The sequence below is a fragment of the Zootermopsis nevadensis genome, unplaced genomic scaffold, assembly GCF_977971745.1.
Source record: "Zootermopsis nevadensis isolate Lab colony 2312 unplaced genomic scaffold, Znev_1.0 Znev_ptg000005l, whole genome shotgun sequence".
Taxonomy (NCBI): Eukaryota; Metazoa; Arthropoda; class Insecta; order Blattodea; family Termopsidae; genus Zootermopsis; species Zootermopsis nevadensis.
The window spans coordinates 2192506-2206202 of record NW_028259137.1 but is presented as its reverse complement, the minus strand read 5'-3'; the positions used below and the strand labels follow the sequence as shown (position 1 = coordinate 2206202).

The 13697-nt window shown below is 38.2% G+C and overlaps 1 protein-coding gene across 3 annotated transcripts in view; it reads left to right on the top strand.

Annotated features, from left to right (window-relative positions):
* The window catches only part of LOC110829592 (alpha-2 adrenergic receptor), a 298408-nt gene extending 286907 nt beyond the window's left edge, over positions 1 to 11501 (top strand). For all 3 annotated transcript variants that reach the window (XM_022063458.2, XM_022063459.2, XM_022063457.2), the window contains 3 exons: positions 369 to 812; positions 8934 to 9260; positions 10246 to 11501. In XM_022063458.2, the coding sequence (XP_021919150.1) occupies positions 369 to 812; positions 8934 to 9260; positions 10246 to 10626 (1152 nt within the window). In that variant the 3' untranslated portion in view covers positions 10627 to 11501. The remainder of the gene's footprint in view (positions 1 to 368; positions 813 to 8933; positions 9261 to 10245) is intronic.
* The last annotated feature ends 2196 nt before the right edge of the window (positions 11502 to 13697 follow it).

The window sequence follows — 13697 nt, the reverse complement described above, 5'->3', positions numbered from 1 at the left end:
TTAAATTCATACTAATTAATAATCACGTTGGTTTTGTAGGAAGGAATTCAGTCAAGTTATCATATATGACCTTGAAATAAATTATTGTGACAGAATATTTATTCCACGCTAAATAACCAATGTAACTGATAAAAAAATCTTTGAGTACATCAAGAAAGTAGTTATTTATTATTTTATGAACAGTGGTGTTTGGAATTCGATCATATAAATGTGTAGAAATGCAGGTTGACATGTGGAGTTGTGCCACATAGAATAACACGAGTTAAAATACAGTATTCTAGAAATATTTTCTCATTCAGCTCATTATAATAAGCAAAGTAGAGAGTTAATTTTCAAAGGCCCTTTGTCTGTGTGTTGACTGTTCACAGATTCTGCCAGTGACCGCGAGTCTCCTGTCTCTCACTGCCCTGTCCCTTGACCGCTATGCGTCAGTGAAACACCCTCGTTCTTTCACCCAGCTGAGACCTCCGAGCCACGCGATGGTCATCACGATGATCTGTGTATGGGGTGGGGCAGCTCTGACCTCGTCGCCAGTGGTCGTCGTCAACTTTGCGGGTACCGGAGGGCAATGCGAGGAGACGTGGTCTTCTCCGATGTGGCGTACGTCTTTTACGATCTGCCACTTGGGGCTCGTGTACCTGGCGCCTTGTCTCACTGTCGCCGTGTGTCACTTCGCCGTGGGTCACAAACTCTGCGAGGTCTCACTTACGGCAGCAGCTGCCCGAGGTCAACTTCCGCTGCCAATGCCAATCCTACGTAGACCCAAACACGTCATTATTGTAGCGTCCCTAGCGAATGATGCCCCGTCCAAGGTAAAGCAAGTGAATACTTTATGGAGGTTTACAGGAAATTACATCGAATCTGTGAGGTGAGCCCTAATGGCTTTCGAGAGGTTACCGTGACGGTACTGGAGAACATAAAGTCTTGGGAATTCTTTTGCAGCTTTGTTAAGGCAAACAAATTTCTATACATTCGGAGTCCTAAATTTTAATCAAGTACTACGGTATTTACTTCATTGTGGCACTTATTTATTTATTTAGTGTTCTGTCTGACGACAGGTCCATATGAACAGGATCCTTCCATCCTTTTCTCGGACTGGGACCTGATCATATACGTTCTTGGCAGATGATCCAGAAGTGGTTTGCCATTGCCTTCTTCTGTGTGTGAATGGAGTAATTGTTGGGATGCCACGGAGGAAAACTCCGTGTTGCCTAGACCACGGCCTTGCCCAACACAAGTTATAAATTCGGGCACCGCCGGGAATCGAACCCGAGACCCCAGGATTACAAGGCCAGCATTCTAACAGCTAGACCACCTCATCTTATTATTATTTAGTGTTCTGTCTGACGACAGGTCCATATGAACAGGGTCCTTCCATCCTTTTCTCGGACTGGGACCTGTTCATATACGTTCTTGGCAGATGATCCAGAAGTGGTTTGCCATTGCCTTCTTCTGTGTGTGAATGGAGTAATTGTTGGGATGCCACGGAGGAAAACTCCGTGTTGCCTAGACCACGGCCTTGCCCAACACAAGTTATAAATTCGAACCCGAGACCCCAGGATTACAAGGCCAGCGTTCTAACCGCTAGACCACCGTTCATACACGTTGTTAATACTGTATTTAAACGTGGAAATTGACATAAATGCGTTAATGAATGGATTTTATGGTTTTCATCAATTCCCAAACTCGTATCGTAACTTACGAGATCCATCATTTCTTACGTATGATATTCGACACTAAGTAACTTGAGTAACTGATACTGTGTCATAACAAAAGCAATGCAGTGACCAGGTATTTTTATGTGTAGTGTCTCTACGTACTGAAGTAGACACGTCGTATCCTTTTGAATCTGTCGCAGCCATTATCTAACTGTTTTCCCTTTGCCTAATGCACAATTCCATCCACTAGAGTTCGCCATTGATCCATAAACAGTACCAACTTTGACCATTTGTTATCGGAATGAAAATAATTCTGCCTTTTCTAATATGTGACGTAGAGCAAACTGAATTTTTTTTATTCAATTTCTGAATCTCTTGGCTACGTCTTCCTACGATAATTTTTTAATTTACTTTTAATATTTCTGTGGCGTGTCTGTAAAAATATGGCGAAGTCAAAAGTTTTTGGTAATTGGTTAAGTGTTTCACGAAGTGAGAATCGAATTATTTAATTAAAACACAACACTTTCAACCCAGTGACATGATTAGATACCGAATTAAGTACATTATTACGTAGACGTCTAAAATTATTTCTTATTTTACTTAAAATGGATGCCAAGTGGCTTGAACTCCATTTCGTAGGGAACAGACAACGCCAAATCAGATTAAGAGTTTTATATCTTGTTTAAGTCCATGTGACATTTGTCAGCCGGGATAGCTTAGTCAGTATAGTGACTAGCTACGGGCTGGACGACCGGGGTTCGATCCCCGACGGGGGCAGAGGATTTTTTTTCCTCTAGCCTCTGCGTCCAGACCGGCTCTGGGGCCCACCCAGCCTCCTCTACAAAAGGTACCGGGGTCCTTTCCTGGGGGTAAAGCCGGCCGGGGCGTGATGCTGACCACTCACCCCCATCTAGTGCCAAGGTCAAAGAAGAGAGGAGCTATACCTCCACTCACCCCAAGCGCCTACATGGCGTATAGTGGGACAAACTTTAATTTACATTAATTCATGTGACATTTATTTAATTTTTGGTTTTTATTTTGAGTAACTTTCTGATTCACGTATTTTTCCCAGTTGCAATCGGCAAAAGCTTCTGAGTGAAAGGAGTCTATTGCTGCTATTATCCAAATTGATGAATAGCTTGAGTGTTTATTGTTAACTGTGTTTCTTCGAGTTGAAGATATTGAAAAGCGCATTTAGTGACAGAGGATGGTAATTTGTCACGACAGACGCAAAGAATTCCGGAAACGTCGATAAGTCTCGTGACAACATATTTAGAGACTTTCCTCGTGGTCTATAAGGTTTTTTTCGTCTCGTACCCAAAACTTGGACAGTAAAAAAATTGTAACAAACGTCTTTTGGACTGGTGTCCATTCCAAGTACCCAAATGTTAATCTTCGATTATCGTCTCTACAGTTAACCTACGAAATATCAGTTATTATTAATCTACGGTTAAAACCGCGGACGTCAAACTTTAATTCACTTTAATCAGTCGTCGAGTTTACGTATTTAATTTCGGTCCTACTCAGTACAAGTTAATCTGGTTCAAAATCAAGCTAAACCTACCGCTAACATTCCTTGGCACAACAAAGTTAATAACATCGCCTAGAGTAGCATTTATTTATGGTTTATTAAACGACGTTTTTTCAGTAGCGTTGAATGAGAGGATGATGGTGAATAACAAATTTGTCGTGGCCTAATTTAAGGTACTATCCCGGAATTTGCCTGAAGGGAAATATGAAGTCCACGAAAAACCTTAGTCTCCGGGTCGTGATTTGAACACGGGAGCTCCTGAATACGACGTTTGGTCCTAGAGTACGGACCGGCTTTGTCATTAGTGGAGCTGTGACCAACCACAGTTTCTTTTTTGCTTGGCGATACGAGCGTGTGGCAATGAGCCAATGAAATATACATACAGTACAATGTTCGTACTCCAACAACGATCAAAATCTCTATGGATTCTTTGTTAATTGTAACACAAATTAAACCAGACACCTCATTGGCATCTCAGTGTACTAAAATATCCTGGCTGCCTAACATAACCTAACATAACATAACAACATAACCTAACCTAACATAACAACATAACCTAACATAACAACATAACCTAACATAACATAACAACATAACCTAACATAACAACATAACCTAACATAACATAACAACATAACCTAACCTAACATAACAACATAACCTAACCTAACATAACATAACAACATAACCTAACATAACATAAGAACATAACCTAACATAACATAACAACATAACCTAACATAACAACATAACCTAACCTAACCTAACATAACAACATAACCTAACCTAACATAACAACATAACCTAACCTAACATAACTACATAACCTAACCTGACATAACAACATAACCTAACATAACAACATAACCTAACATAACATAACAACATAACCTAACATAACAACATAACCTAACATAACAACATAACCTAACATAACATAACAACATAACCTAACCTAACATAACCTAACATAACAACATAACATAACAACATAACCTAACATAACATAACCTAACATAACAACATAACCTAACATAACATAACAACATAACCTAACCTAACCTAACATAACAACATAACATAACATAACATAACAACATAACCTAACATAACCTAACATAACATAACCTATGTATGGTATATTTAATTACGCTTTCAGGAGCTTACTCTTTCTGGCGTCTAATGATCTGATCATTAATGAGTATTTAATTAGGAAATGAAGCCATTGTGGCCTCATTCGAGGTACTATCTCGACATTTGTCTGGAAGGACTGAGGAAACCCATGAACCACTTCAGTCAATATAGCCCTTGTCCTCTCGAAGATGAAGAAGGGTTGCCAACAACTCTTTCTAGTTTCCATGGTGCTGCAAACATACATTCTCCACTTTCAGTTGTACTAATACGACAGCACAAGACAGGAGGACAAAGACGGATATCCGTGCCTTCAGCGGGTTTCGAACCCGCGATTCAATCGGGCATTATGTCATTCGCCACTATGTACGTAATATACGTGTAATGACCATTTAGTTGTTCAGTTTTAAACAACATTGGAATACGTTTACAAATTTCTTGCGTGAGAACTATATAGACATGGCGAAGCTAATAGGCCCACTCTTGGAACTTCGTTCTGAATAATCGTAGTGAAATAAATTCAAAAACCTTCAGTAGGATGATGTGCATGCCACATTTCATGAGAATCCATTTGTGAAACCTATTAGACGAAAATCAGACGTGGCGTTATCGGCATATATGCATAATTTAAAATAATGATTCGGCCTAAAATGGTATTTATTCTACCAATCGTGATTTAACATTACTAGCGATTAAAACGATGAGTAGGCATTTAGCATATAAGACCAGGGAAGAAATACGAATAGCACGGAATATTTTTGTCGGAAAAGAATAAACCACTTTAGAGTCTTAGGTGTATATGAGAGGATAATATTAAACTGGATCTTAAAATAGTAGGTAGTGATACTGTGCGCTACGTTAAACATGCTTAGGGACACTGTCGATTGGAGGGGGTTTTTTTCTGAAGAATATAACGTACTAAGCGACCGTCAGCTTATTAAGAAAGGTTGGGTTCTCTGTAATTGGATTTAAAATTACTTTGGAATGATTTAACGGGTTTCATAGTCTCTTGAATGTTTTTGTGGTGTGTTGGAAGGAGTCAGATATCCGATCACCAAACATTTAAAATTAAAAAAAATTAACTTGGACGCTGTAGGTTGTCAATAAATACACACAAGTGAGCACAGCTGACTGCAGTATTGTGCAGCTCATGTTCCAATCCAGTGTCGAGATTTTAAAATTGAAATTTTGGTGGATGTAAAATGCGAAAACGAATCGAACTTCGAGAGTTATTTCAGAGTTTACATCAAACGAAAAGTTTTTTTTTTTTTTTAAAATAAACTGTGACGCATATTGAACAAAATAATTATCGCAAAGGCACTACCACTGACATAGCCTACGGCTACCCCGACACGCAACCCTTTCCTGAAACGTGTTCAATTTATCAAAAATAAATTACTTTGAAATTAGAGAACGAAAATCAGAGTTATACAAAATCTCTGTCGCTCTCAGCTTTACATTTATCCAGTCTTTTCCTCATGTTTGATGCAATTGGCCGGTTTATTTGGCATAAAAGAATCGGGAAATATTTCAAACTTATTCTGGAAAGTTTATTAAGGACGACAGTGAAATAAGCCTGTGCAAATTTTGTGAAAAATTTTCGATTTACAGGATAAGGCAGTTTAGAAATTTGACATGAGATCTGAGGTTCTAGCGGCGGTGAAAATGTCGATGTTATTGCTCTCGATTGTAAAGCCGTGTTCACTTGTAGGTAGGTACTAACGTTTCGCCAATTTAGCCCTGAAAACGCAGGCGGTATGTTCTTCCAGAATGTTGGTATCTGTCTACAAGAAGATTAACATTTACGTCAACAATTTGTACTAGTTATAGTAATATTCTTGACTTTGAAAATATACATGTTATTAAAATTATTCAAATTAAGTTAATAGTCTTCGTCATAATGGTGAATGTATTTCATACTCTGTTCTCATTTTGTTAAAACTAAGTCAAATTTTGTTTGACCGTCGTGTAATTGATAAGGACTCTCGCAATGTCACATGCCGTATTTTGCTGAAATCCTGCCGTGATTAGTTTTCGAAATAAATCATGGATATCGCGTACATGATTTGCTTACTATACCATCATTTCACACATCTATGCAATGGGTACACAAACGTTGATAAGTCTTCCAGTAATCGTAGCTGAAACAGCATCCTTTATAGGATCTCTGTAAAAACGAGGAGACTAGTGCTACACATATAATCGTCGATTCACGAGAAAATAATCCCGCTAATCTGGTTTGCCAATGGTAGCTGGATAATGACAACAAATTTGCGACATCGTCCATAATTTCATTACGTGTAACACAATTTGATGTTGGCGGGATTTTTTTTTTCCCACGCAGTAGAAATGCCCCAAATGCATATTTTAAAATATTTACTGATGACCGCAATCCAATACAATTCGATTGGATTAATGGACACACAACATCGCTGTGACTATAGAGGACCCCCCACGCAGGTCACGTCACGTGATGTAACCCACTCGCTCCAGTCCCGTCAGTCGTCTTTCAACAGTCGAAGTGCAAGGATGTCTTTTTCACAAGCTCAACGAGTGTTCATTGTCGAACACTACGTGGCAACTCGTTATTGATTAATTTGCCAGGTGAGATCACGAAAACATTTCCCGATTCTCCTGTGCAAAACAAATCGATATTATCTCGTCTTGTAAACCATTTCCGTGACCTTTGGTGTTAAGTGATGATAGTTTCCGTCGCTTTATATAACATTGTTTTTTGTATCTTATATGCGTCATGTTTGTGTTTGATTAAATATATTTATTTTTTGTACAGTCTATACACAAACGTTTGAAGTTTATTGGTGTTGTAAAAAATTATATAATATTAAAACATTTTGTTGTGTAAAATATTATATTAGCGCTCTTAATCGTAAATACGATTTTACATTATATTTTTTTTAGCGCTTTTTATTAAAACGACATGTTTCGACGGGTAATACCGTCGTCTTCAGGTTTTTATCAATTTAAAATATTTTAAAAACTATTAGATATTTGATGCAATATATTATAATGATCCGTAGTTCTGTTTGTAGCTTTCCATTTTCATGGTAAGTTGTTTATTGTAGTCAGACGTTATATTTATCTGTGGAATTAATGTTTAATTATTTTCTTGGAATGAGTATGAATTGACATAGGAAATAAATAAATAATCGTATAAATATATATTAAAATAGTAAACGAGGAACATACCAAGAGGTGTTGTGTAGAGTAACGTGCGTCTGACAGCTGGTGAAGAGAGTCTGTGTCTGGTGTATGTATGTTGTTTGAGGGTTATTTATATATAAGTGAAAGAATTGTTTTTTGTTTATTGATTTCAACGCAGTTTATTTTTTGACTAATAGAACATGTGTCAGGAATAGGTTGAGTGACGTTTCGAACACCCAGTATTTATTTCGAGACTGGATTCAACGAATCCCGGAATATTTCCGTGAATGTTGGTCACAGACAACCCCCTTTCAAAATTATCCTTTACATATGATTCATGATCACATATCCATGTTATTCATCGTTATGTAACTTGCACAGTGTTTTTAAGTAAATTAGGAATCTGTAGTTACTTTGCACGTATCATTCGGTTAATTATCAGCTTTTCAAAATATAGGCCCTGATTTAATTTGATAATAGCAAAAATTTTATTTGTGGTTAAAAAGTGACACTGGGGTAGATTTTTCTATGACGGAAAGCTACTTGGATTTCCTGGAGCCATTAATCATTGAACTACATTTTACACTCATCTGTGATCTTAATATACAACGGTTAATATAACAGGAAAACTTGACAAGTGTCTTACAGATAAATAATTAGCTCCAAAAATAAGTCCTTCAGAAATTGACAATCATTCTACTGAAAAAAAATCCTCCGCCTTCTATGGAATACTAAGCTTCATCATAATTTTCTCGGCACGGTAAATCCCATCCTGAACACGTTAAGCAGTTCACACATTCACACTATATATCTTTCTTCTTTAAATTAGGCCACGACCGCTTCCTTCCACGTCATTTCCAATTCATCTATTTACTGTAATCCTCTCATTCGACACTATATAGTCTTAAATAAACTATAAATGAATAAATATTCTTTGTAATATTATCCTAGTCTCTCCCAAGTGATTCCTTTACTTCGTAATTTCTGAATAATATTTTATATTAATTTTATCATCTTTCCCAAGCGTGTTATGTGTCCCGCCCATCTCATTATGCATTGATTCTAACACCTTGATAATTTTTGTTGGAGAACAAATTATAAATCTTCTGTTCTGTACTCTCCTGTTAGTTCTGTTTCGTATGTCCGAATACTCGGTGTCATTATGTGGTCTCTTTTATTAGATCTTGAGACTTAGTTTCACATTCATATGAAACAAGAGAGATTTCAGAGTATCACAGCGGAGAATATGAAGTAGACAGCCTTTGGAGGCAATGTTTTAACTTAGACGTATTCTTGGAATAATTTTGTCAACTGTTTACGCTGTTATTTCGTCATGCGTTCGAGTTATGGGACATTGAAGATTTGTCAGGGTTTGATTATAATTTATTTATATTATACCAAATCAAGTAATATTAACGAAGTTCTGAGATATATACCAATGTATATTCCAGGTGATACCGTACCGAGGTGGAGACTTGCAAGATGATGACGATTCTTCAGAAAATGAAGATCTCGCACTACAGATCCGTGCGGATCTGGATGATCTACGACCCCGATTTTCAACGCAGAGAAAACTAAGTCAGATTCAGAGACGCGAAGGAGGACCCGTGAAGCTGAACAAATTACAAAGGGCCACTCGCTCCGAGCGTAGCATTGTTCGCGCCAACCGACGACTCCGACGCCCACCGCCGCCTTGTCCTAGGCCGCCTCTTGTCAAGACGGCCAGCAGACAGTCCCTTCACAGTCGCCGTCACCTGGCCAACATGCTCGCTTTTCAGGTACAGGCAGAACATCGCCACATCGTGCGAACATCTGACCGTAACTTATTCCTTTTTGTCTCCCGTAACACTTTTCATGCTGTACGTGAGATAGGTTGATTAAAAGTCTTTACCTCCGAGCGGTGAGCTATATGGATTATTAAAACAGGTAGGAAGGCTTCCGCTGTCACAACCCCGAGTTAACTCCCGAGTCTATTCTGGCGACGTAGTTTGATAATTTGCCGCTAGATGGAAAATCCGACAATCGATCTACACACAGTAAACAATTCTATCGATTGCTCCACTTGAGATATCGATGTTTTTGTGTGGTGAACTATACGGATTATTAAAACAGGTAGGTAGGCTAACATGGCTTCCGCTGTCCCAACCCCGAGTTAACTCTGAATTGAAATGTCGCGTCGTGTCCCACTCCCGAGACTATTTTGGCGACGTAGTTTGATAATTTGCCGCTAGATGGAAAATCTGACAATCGATCTACACACACAGTAGACAATTCTATCGATTGCTGCACTTGAGATATCGATGTTTTTGTGTGATCGTAATTTTTCTTGACAGCTGTCTTGTGAACAAGGCTTCAAGTATGACTGAAGATGAGATTTTAGATGTTTTAAATAATGACAATGTGTCTTTTATGAAGACAGCGATTATGACTTTGCTATCGACGATACTGTCGAAAGCAAAGACGAAAGTGACGATACGGAAAGAGAGGAAGAAGATGACAACGACGAGGCTGCTCGAACTTTCCTAAAAAGAAAAGTAGACTGCTGCCACAAAATGTGATTCCACGTACAATACGAGTGAATGACACGAATTTTGTGCTACAGAAACGTGATTTTGACCGATCCCAGTGAGTGATTATAAACCTGGGTTGGGACATGCGAAAATTGGGTTAAAACTCGGGAGTTAAATGGTAATCTCTGGCCTTTTCATCTGTGCTAGCCACGGTCAGAATCAGAGTGAGAGAGACACTAGTGTCTTTGCGCAGGTGGCCATCTTGGCGGTGTGCTGGTTGCCGTACGTCGGGTGTGCGCTCTGCGTGGAGCTGTGCCCCTCCTCCGACATGGAGACAGCAAGTTCCCTGCTTCCATTTTGCTTGTTGCTGGGTCACGCACACTCCGCCATCAACCCGGCACTGTATTGGCTTCTCAACAGGCAGTCACTCCAGTTACCCGGTTGTGTTGGTTCACAGCATCGCCTGCTATCCGGAAAACTCCGGATATTCCGGCTACCGGACTTTCACCGCAATTCTGCCGCAGCTGCCCCTTCGTCAACCAATGAGGCCGCACTTGGACCTTTCCACCCGAGATATATCAACTTCAGACAACCTCAACCACAGCGTTTCCCCACCTCACACTTCCTACAGTAGTGAGACATGAATAAATGGTCTTGTTCGTCCTAATGATACCTCGAGGCAACTTCCTAATAAATATCATTGTTGTGTTTAGTCGAATGATTAGTGTTTGGAGTTACAAAAATTCTCCCTGTACCTTCACGACGCCCGTCTGTTCGAAATACGGACAGAGCTAGAACGGATGAACACGTTTTCATGTAGACTTGGTGGACATTTTTTGTAAAATTCGTTGACATTCCCATTGCACTTGACAAAATTACGTAAACGTGACGCTGGGGGCATATCGAACGTAACTCGCTCCATGTGTCAGTACGAAACATTCTTCAAATAAGAACACGAAAATATTTATTTTCTAACAAATATATTGATATTACGTAATAGTACTCATTTTTCACGATAATCTACGATTGGTGATATATAAATAACTAGCAGCGTGTCCACAGTGTTTCTGTATCGAAATCTGACAAATACTTACATTTACTATCGATACTTGGAAGCGTATCGATGATTCGATACTTACTTATATCGAAATCTGACAAATGCTTACGTTTACTATCGATACTTGGAAGCGTATCGATGATTCGATACTTACTTATATCGAAATCTGACAAATGCTTACGTTTACTATCGATACTTGGAAGCGTATCGATGAATCGATACTTACTTATGATCGAACATCGTGGAAAAAAAAATTATCTTCCGTAAACTTACGAATCTTTGTCGTTACATTGTCATCAGCACTGACGAGTTTCGAAGATTTGGTCAGAATTTTACCCGTCCCTGTCGCATGAATATAAGTACCACTTGGGCTCATTCTACCTTCTCAGGTTATTTTAGGTTACTCAGACTGTATTAGTGATATTCTTGAAATAAATAATGTTTCTCGTGGATTCTGTTGCAGCCTTTCTTAAATTTTTAACCCGGAGTCTCGTCACATTGCGTAGAAATAAATTATTCCCAAAAAGGAACAATTTTGACTTTAGAACTGTTGATTTATCATCTTCGATCCATTTGCCTTTAAACAGTCATTTACCACAGTCATATTTTAATGTATATAAAAACAATCTTCACCAGAGTTTGAGCCGAAGACATTTTTTAAGGTTATGGCATCATTAGTTCAGAAACCTCATTACTGGGACTCGAATATAGTACATATCTTCGGGTCTTTGCCCTCTGGTTCTGTAATCCCGTCGCCGGAAAAAATAATTTAGTCTCCAGTTCTTTATTTTAACGCATAGTTTATTTTGATTGATTTCTTTTAATTTTCTGAGTAGAGATTTTTACCTTTCAGCCTTAAAATTTCTATTTTTGTACAGTTCACTTTTCGGATGCCAGAGAACAGTAAACTTCAACAAATATCGTGATAATTGTCGTCTGTATAATTGTTTTCCTCGACTTATCCAGCGTTTAAATTATAGATAAAAACACGATTTGGAATTTAGATTCTCTTTCCATCGTCAGGGTAGAAGAGACTTTTTCCATACTGTTCCTTCTTTACATGAGGGTGGAAGCAGAATCCAGCTTCCAAAATATGATCTTATTTATAATTTAGATGACGAATAACTTTACAAATAATAATGTACCATTTTTAGAAACGTTCAGACTTCATGCCAATTGGTACTGTAACTTGAACACGAAAAATGGTAGCTCATGATTGCGTAAAAGTATCAGAACCTCTCGATATCATGCGAGATGTTTGTACAATCGATCGTGCGAGATGTGTGTACAATCGATAGTTACCACGCAGCGCTCGACCAATTTCGCAATCGTTTGCACATTCAGGCTGGTGTCAAAGATCCCGATACATAAATGGAGCTTCGAAATAAAACAATTTATTGCGGTAAAATCTTGTCGACGTGGGGAAATAAACGTTTTGGGGATTACCTCTGTTTCTATCATCAATGGATTGACGATGAATCACATTTGGTGTTGACCCGTCGTTAATCAATTTTACGTTAAACGGAGTATTTTTTGGTGTGACGTATACACGTTATATGTGGTAAGTAACATATTTAATAAAATACAAACTAAACATTATTTATGCATATGTTAAGTATAATATTTGTACTGTTTATTACGATTGAAAATAACAAAATTTGGTAGTCTGTGTAGTGTAATGTTTCTGCTGTTAATCTGATCAGGATATCTTGAATCCAGGTGCATGATTCTATATTAGTCTCTGCAATTAAATAAATCTAGCAAATGTTTTGCATACTGCAGAGAATGCTTTTGGAAGTCATTTAGTTAAAATCTGGGTAGGCACACATTTTTTTTCTGTTGTTTACTGTAATGACAAACACTCCATATTTCTCAATTATTTGAGAATTTTCATGATTTATATCGATATAGAACTCAAGTGCCCAGAATATGAAATTATCTTAAGAAGATTTTGGTCTTTGAGAATTGTAGATAATTACTACAAATTACATGAATACTAATTTTGATCAAATGAGTGTCCTTTTTGATAACTGGACGTGTTATAAACAAAGGTATCAGGTGGCTAAGTGTCCTAATTCGTAACGAGCTGGCAGCTATAGCAAAGAACGAGTGAAATTCTGACATAACCATAACACACGTCATAAATCACTGTCCTATCGACAATAAAATACACAAATGACAGTACTGTACATGTGCATAGTTATTTTACTTATTTTATCCTGACAATGCTGTTCTGATGTGAGAAATAAACTTTCCTATTGGTGACCAGTTTTGTTGCAACCAGTCTTATATCAATGTTTTCCTTTACTCCATATTCCATACCAGAATATACATAATACACCGATACGTTCTTTGCTACGTGCATTTAGAGGTTGTTCAGTAGTTCCCACTTTGGCCACCAGATCGCAGCACTTCACTGTCTACCGCTTGATTTCCTGACCCGCCATCACCACTCGGATATTCAAAAGTATGATTTTGAGGTTATGCAGAATGGCACAATATCCACATCAAATTGCATCCAGTTATGTCCAGTGGTTTATGAGTGGAATCGACTGACAGAGAGACACAACCATCTCATAATGTGTTCTCATTATGCACATCTGGCAAAGAATGCATAATAATATATAAGCAGTCATCAAACCCAAGGC